The sequence below is a fragment of the Vigna angularis genome, chromosome 4, assembly GCF_016808095.1.
Source record: "Vigna angularis cultivar LongXiaoDou No.4 chromosome 4, ASM1680809v1, whole genome shotgun sequence".
Classification (NCBI taxonomy): Eukaryota; Viridiplantae; Streptophyta; class Magnoliopsida; order Fabales; family Fabaceae; genus Vigna; species Vigna angularis.
In genome coordinates, this window is record NC_068973.1 from 39,051,973 (window position 1) to 39,059,086 (window position 7,114).

General features: G+C 34.6%; 1 protein-coding gene across 1 annotated transcript; it reads right to left on the reverse strand.

Moving 5' to 3' along the window:
• Positions 1 to 4,856: 4,856 nt before the first annotated feature.
• Positions 4,857 to 6,897, reverse strand: LOC108342122 (cyclin-D3-3). The gene is made up of 4 exons (XM_017579828.2): positions 6,183 to 6,897; positions 5,766 to 5,967; positions 5,471 to 5,601; positions 4,857 to 5,379 (listed from the first exon to the last, which is right to left on the reverse strand). The coding sequence occupies exons 1-4, from the start codon at positions 6,723 to 6,725 to the stop codon at positions 5,155 to 5,157; spliced, it is 1,101 nt and encodes a 366-aa protein (XP_017435317.1). The 5' UTR covers positions 6,726 to 6,897; the 3' UTR covers positions 4,857 to 5,154.
• Positions 6,898 to 7,114: the final 217 nt, after the last annotated feature.

A 7,114-nucleotide genomic window follows, 5' to 3' on the forward strand; every position in this document is an offset into this window, starting at 1 on the left:
TACAAACTTGTTGAAAAATGTTGCATGATTAAACATAATTCAACTAAGGGGACAATCTTAGTCTGTTATTGATTCGCCAAAAACATCCAAGGTCAGGTTTCGGAAGAAAAAAAAAGTTTAGAAATTCTGGCCCATTCTACCTAAAGAAGGATAGGTGATGTGACCCGCTAGTATGCTTTATTTTATTTTATCTTCTTTAATTATATATATATATACATATATATGTATATATATATATATGTATATATTAAAAGTACATCATAAATATCTTTTAAATTTTAATTAATTAATTAATATCTATATTAAAATAATTATTATTTTTACATATTAAATATACATTTATAATTAATAATTAAAATGCAATCTATAAAGATTAATAATTTAAATTATAATATTATTATGTATTTACAATCTTCAAATAATATGATATATAAATATCAAATTTTTAGATTATTTTTTATTTTAAAAAAACTTAATGGATTAGACTGTTCCACTCCACCTCTAATCCACCAATTTGATAAATCCAATAAAACAGAAAATAGCAAATAAGTCCGGTAAATTTAGTGGGTTCGTCATACCCGATTGTTATCTATAAATTCAATTAAATATTAAGAATATGTTCGAAATATATTTAACGCTTGTTGATTTTATAAAAAGTACTTCTTTTAAGGAATAATTGAAGTTTATGAAATGTCCTGGTGAATATTATGTCAATAAATATTTTCAAACTAATTTGATATGTCAATTTTCAAACTAATTTATTAGTTTCTAAGATAAGTTAGTCTAAGAAAACAAATAGCATTTTCTAAAAAAATTTAACTCAAATTGAATTGGTTTATTAGAGCTTAACATAAATAGTTCTTATTATATATATATATATATATATATATATATATATATATATATATATATATATATATATATATATATATATGTGTGTGTGTGTGTGTGTGTGTGTGTGTGTGTGTATGTATAGATTATATTTTATAATTTAAAAATATATATTATTAATTTAATTATCGTATAATTGAAATATTTAAACTCATTTAGATCTTACCAATTTGAATTATATTAAAACATTTTATAATAATGTGGACCAAAACACTGTTAATCATTAAAAGAATACATGACCGCTAGGCCTGAAATTGTTTTCCCCAACTCCACTCCAAAGCAGGCCATGTTTATTGGGCTTGAGTTCTCGGTCCAACCCAATTGCACAAGGAATTGCTAACATTAACACAAAAAGGCTCAGTTTCATCTCTGTCACTCGGTAGTCCCTTTCTTAAAAAATGGACTAAAATATTTCTTTTATATACTTATTAATTTTCAACTTGTAACTTTAAAAGATTTATTTTAGTCTTTTACACTTTAAAAGAGGTCAGTGCTTAAAAAGACAACATCGATCGAAATTAAACAAAGACTAAGAAATAAATCCTTAAGAAATCAAAGATGAAAACGAAATTTCAACAAAAAATATATATATATATATATATATAGAAATTATAGATTTTTATAAATGACATGTGTTTAAAACATGTATTGAATGGGTGATTTGGCATTGTGTCGAAATGGAGATTTTGAAAAGGAAAGGTGAGATGGAGGCAAAGAGCAGTGAATGTTGGTTCACATATTCTTGATCTTTTATCTTTGAAAGATGTAGAGTATAGTTAGTTGTTGATGATTATGGTGGCGGTGGCCAAATCCATGGCTAGGTCTGTGACCTGTGACGTTTATTAATGTCACTTTCCTTTTCAACAAGACAAAAACTTTGTTTAGGAAATAGACAATGCCACTGACCCAACTCTGCCCTTGATGTTAACTCTTTAACTGGCACTCTCTCTTCACTCCTCCATCCATCTTTCTTGAATTCAACTCAATTTCAAGAAAAAATTACAAGATTTTCTGATGGCCCTATTAATTAGGTTTTAAGGATTAGATTTCCTAAGGAGAGTGAACAAATTATTGAGTGTGAGTATAGTAATAGGTGAGTGGAATGCATGTGGTAAATGAAATTGAATGAAAGTTTGGTAAATGATGGTAGAAGAGGTGGATCCCTTTGGAGGCAAAGACAATAGGAGAAGATGGCAGATGCAGTTAATGAACAAGTGTACTGAGTAGCAGCAGTGTTTGGCATTAGCCTGCTTCGGACAGTGACAGCTTCCAACAGACAGCAGCATGCGGCCCAAGCCCAGAAGCCCATTCCAATGTTATCCCGTGCCCCATGTGAAGACCCTTAGAGGGGTCCTTCACCATTATAACACTCACGCACGGAATGTGTATCTCCTCCTAACTTCACAATTCCAATTGTCTCTCTCCCTTTCAATTCTCATTTATAATAATCATATTTCACACACAATCTTCCACAGTTCCTCGGATAGGATCAATTATTTCCCCACTTCAATCATATAGCGTGCAATTCGAATTTACATTCTCTCTTTTAATGCATTCACGCGGTGAAATCACAAAACCCACACTTTTGACTGCACAATCATATTAAAAGTGTAGTGGGCTCCATATTCTCTGGACCCCTCCTTCTCTTTCCACAGCAAATTCGAACACACAAAACAAAAATATTAATAACAATGTTTAATTATTTTAAATTTCAGTGTTAGACCTATGACCATAGTAAATTTTATATAGAATTTAGTTTCCACTGTACTTTTATATTTACGTTGTTTGTTTGAGAAAAATAATTATACTTTGTGAAAAAAAAAATCTTACAGTTATCTACCAAGAATTAACCATCAGCATAAACTGATAAATCATTGAAACTATTCTGAGCACTAAAAAGAAAAGGCTTGTGATAGCACTCCATTCACAATAGGAGTAAATAACTGAACAGGTCAAAGGGTGCCACACTGCTCCCCATCATCTCTTTGCCTATTTCAAACATTGAAATATACTAAAACAATTGAGTAAAAAAAAAAGTGTACTTAAATAAATTATACCGAGAAAGAAGAAACATGTTTCTCTTTTCGCCAATAGTCTATACTATTCCGTGGTTGTCTTTTTCTTCCTTCTTCTTTTTAATTCATATACGCTTTATATCATTAAAAATTATTTTATACAATTTTTTTTATACGATGGAAGATTTATAAATTCTTCTACTTTACGTCAATTTTAATTGAATTGATGCAGAGTTAGATAAAAAAAATATTCATCACATATACTACAAAATTTTCAGTTAGATTGGGGTGGAAGAATGTGCTTGAAAGGGAAAAAAAACATTTTAGTTTTTGGAAACACATATCATGATGCAGTATATACACATTATGAGTTCATTATTAAAATAATAAGATGTTGTCTTGTTAGTGGTAACATAATATATGAAATGTGGAAGTATTTGGTGGAATTGAAAAGTTTTTGTTTCTTCTCAATGTCATTTCAACAACAACACTCAATCTCCCTTGAAAAAAAAACTCAAAGCAGCACGTATATAGAGAAAGGGAATAAAGTCAAGCAATGGTCCCCTTTAATAAGGTAGGGAAAGCATATGCAGGGGCTTTCATGGCTGTCTTTTGCGTGCTATGAACAAGACAGAACCAAGATCCACTACAAAAGAAAATTGTTCTGCTGAGCAAACCAATTCTTAAACTCAAATATTTTCTTATTGTCTCTTTTTTTTTTTTTTGTGACTGATCCAAGTGAACCAACAAGGTTTCGTAGACGGCCAGTTTATAATTTTTTTTAATTCAAGATGCTGTTCTGCTGCAATTAGGAAACATTATCTTTTACCACTGAATTGTAAAGGAATGCTGCAAAAGCTCTGTAGAAGTTGTTATTACGAGGAGTTAATGCAGTAAAAATATCACACTTTTATTCTTGGTTGAGATCTGAGAAAACAACTGTTTGTTTTGCACTCATTTTGACTTGGTCTTGTTTTATTATTCGATTTGCGGTGCTTCCGAGAAAGGATGGATATCGGAGACGAATTTTGCACTCGAGAGCTTCAAAAATCGAAAATCCACTGGCATACCTACCAACAAACGCTTTCTTTTAACGTAGGGAAAGTAAAAGATTATTGGCACGCCTTTTATTTTCCTCTGCTTTCTTTTGCTCGTTAAAAAAATAAATGCACAATGGTAATTGACCTTTTTTTCCAGTTAAAGGAAAAATAGACAAACAATAATACATGCTAAGTGCAACACTTGCCGCGGATGTCACAAACTTCTCTATCTCGGAAGGATATCCGACAGACTATAGTATCTTCGAAATCGATGTCGTGATGTTTAACGTAACCGACAACCTATTTAAAATGTTAAGATGATTTGATTTTAGTTTAGAACACAAATAAAGAAGATCCACGTCTATAGAAGAAATGGTTTTTCTTTTAATAATGACATTATTATGGTTTGAATTGGGGAGCAGAAGAAGAAGCAGCAAGATGGGGAAGACAAGGGTCCGCTTTGGCTTTTTGCGATGACAAAAAGACAGAAGGAAAGGAGAAAATTTTGAAAAATGAGAATAAATGAAGAAGCATTAAAAAACTTAAAAAGAAAGCGATAGAGACATAAAAGGATGGTTTACAGCTGGATGGCTCATTGTATGATTACTTTTTACCATAATTGCTATACAAACGGAAGCCGAGCTCAACCCAAAGAGGTCAACACAACACCCCCAACAAATAAATAATAATCACTCACTCCCTCATATCTGCCGCTGGCCGACACTGTGTTTCTCTCTTCACAAGCAAAACAAAATTTCATTCACCCAAATCTTTCCACAAATGCTTTTTTGTTATTGGTGGATTGAACATGAAATTAATAATTGTAATATCTCATCGCTTGAAAGGAAAAGAGAATAGAAAAAATACATTAAGGTGGTGTTTTTGTTGATATAAATATATAGTATTAGTATATTATTAATGGTAATGAATTATATAAAATAGTTCTTCATAAAATGCCAACAATATCTGGTTGCAGTCCTTGACAGGAAGAGGGATGTGAGGTTGCGTGGAAGGTCTAAATCTATAATCCGATTAGTAAATGAGGGGTGAATGGAAGTAGTGCGAGGCAGAGATGGTTGGCAATTTAACTTGGTGGTCAAAAAGAGAAAGAGAAAGATACGCAGTTATTAAAGCAGGGAAAGACTATATATGTTTCCATTAGGAGTGAGAGGGTAGTTGAAATTAATGGCTGCCCACAACATTTTCCTTTATCGCTTTACTTCACTTCTACTCTTCTTCGGCGAACAACACACCGAACCACCAGCAACTACTCTCCACACCTCCTCGTTCGAGCTATCACAGCTAAACGACATCTCCATCACGCCGTTTGGACTTCCCGGAACGCTTCCAAATTTCCTTTTCATGCATTGTCTCCCCTGCTTCTCGTATCCTGACCACAATTCCAACACTTTCCCACACTCATTCACCTTCTCCTGTACGCATACATTCCACATTTTTATTTCTTATTCCTACCAACCTCCAAATCAAACATAAAAACCAAATTAAAAATAAACCTCCACCAACCTTGTCGAATCTTAGAATACCCAAGAGTTGTCTATGGTATTCGCCTTCTAGACAAGGCTCCACGCTTTTCACTACGTGTATCATCGTCGCACTTGCCAGTTCAGACGGTAGATAACCCATTAATCTCCAATCTGCAATGTTGGAAAATAAAACTTAAATATAAACATAATCAAGAGGGAGAACTCACAATACAAGAAATCATCGAATTGTAATGAACTATCAGAAGCGAAAATTGTCTTTCAGCTTGTTTGCTGATTCAGTGTTTCTTCTAACCATGAAGGTGTAACCAAATTACCTCCGAGGACAGAGACAAGAACGCCTTCGCACTTCCTAAGGAAGTCCCAGCAGTGATTATCCTTCAATCCAAGTCTTCTTGTGATGTAATCAAGAAAGGAGAGAGGGGTAGGCGGGTTCATCTTCCATCCAAGAGTGGAAAGGACCAAAATTTCCATCCTTTTAATCGTTTTGGCTTCGAACAAGTATCTACCCTCTTCCACCTGCACAATTCAGAGAACAATCAGAATCAAGACATGTATAAATAGGTAGAAAACATAAGAAGTAAATGGAGACAACTCTTGTAAAGCTGAAATCCCACATTTATTATAGAAAATGTTAGAGAAGAAGTAAAAAGTTCTCCTCTCGTAATTCTTTTGAGTTAAGATGTAAGAGTTTCGTTTGTTGGTAATGTGAGAGAGTGGAGAAAGGAAGATACCTGAAGGTCTAGGAGAAGGGGAACTTGTGTCTCCTCCACTTTGGCAGCGAGGGAGAGGCAAGCGACGGCAGTGAGATGTGTCATCCACGGCTTGCCATCCTGAAAGCGGAAGGTGGAGAGGAAGCGGTCAAAGTAGTTGACGGCAAGAAGAGCTGTGAGAGCAGAGAAGGAGTAGTGAGCGTTCACTCTGAGCATCCATTCCACGCCTTCCCTGTGAGCACACTCGAGCGCAGGGTTGCTTCGGAGGAAAGTGGTTAGAGGGTTGTGTTTTTCTTTCCCCAGCAGCGATGTCAACTCCTGTTCGTCACAAAACATGTCGCTTTCGAACAACGCATGAGGGGAGTGAAGGGAGTTAATTAGGGTGGTGCTACTGGTAGCGTTATTATTAGTAATATCATTAGCTGTTGGGTAATCATCCTCTGCTTGGTCTAATTCATCTTCCCCGACGTTTTCCTCCCAATGCTCTTCGGAGCAGTATAGGGTGTCGAGAAGGGATTTGAGGTTGGTGTCGTGCGCATGATGATGGTGGTGGTGATTAGCCATGTTGGATGAGGGAAGTTCTAAGCGATGGAGAGAAGAGAGAGAGAAAGAAGAAGGTCCTCCATTGTGTTTTATGAGAAGAGAAGAGAAGAGAAGAGAGAATTGAGAAGGAGTGTCTGTGCGTGACCACTGGCAGTGAGCAGTGACGATAAAAAAGAGCGTGTTATTGTTATTTATTCCCCAAACGAAACGAAGTATTATTTTATTTGTTGTGAGGTTCTGGCGGTAGCTCCAGAGGCGTATGAAAGATGGGCCATGCACCACAATTACTCGACACGTGACAAATGTACCCTACAAATTAATGGATCCCTCTTTCATCCCTTCCTCCTAAACATCGTGTTATGTTATGTTCTGTGTTACTATTACTGCTTACCAATTTATTTATAGAATGT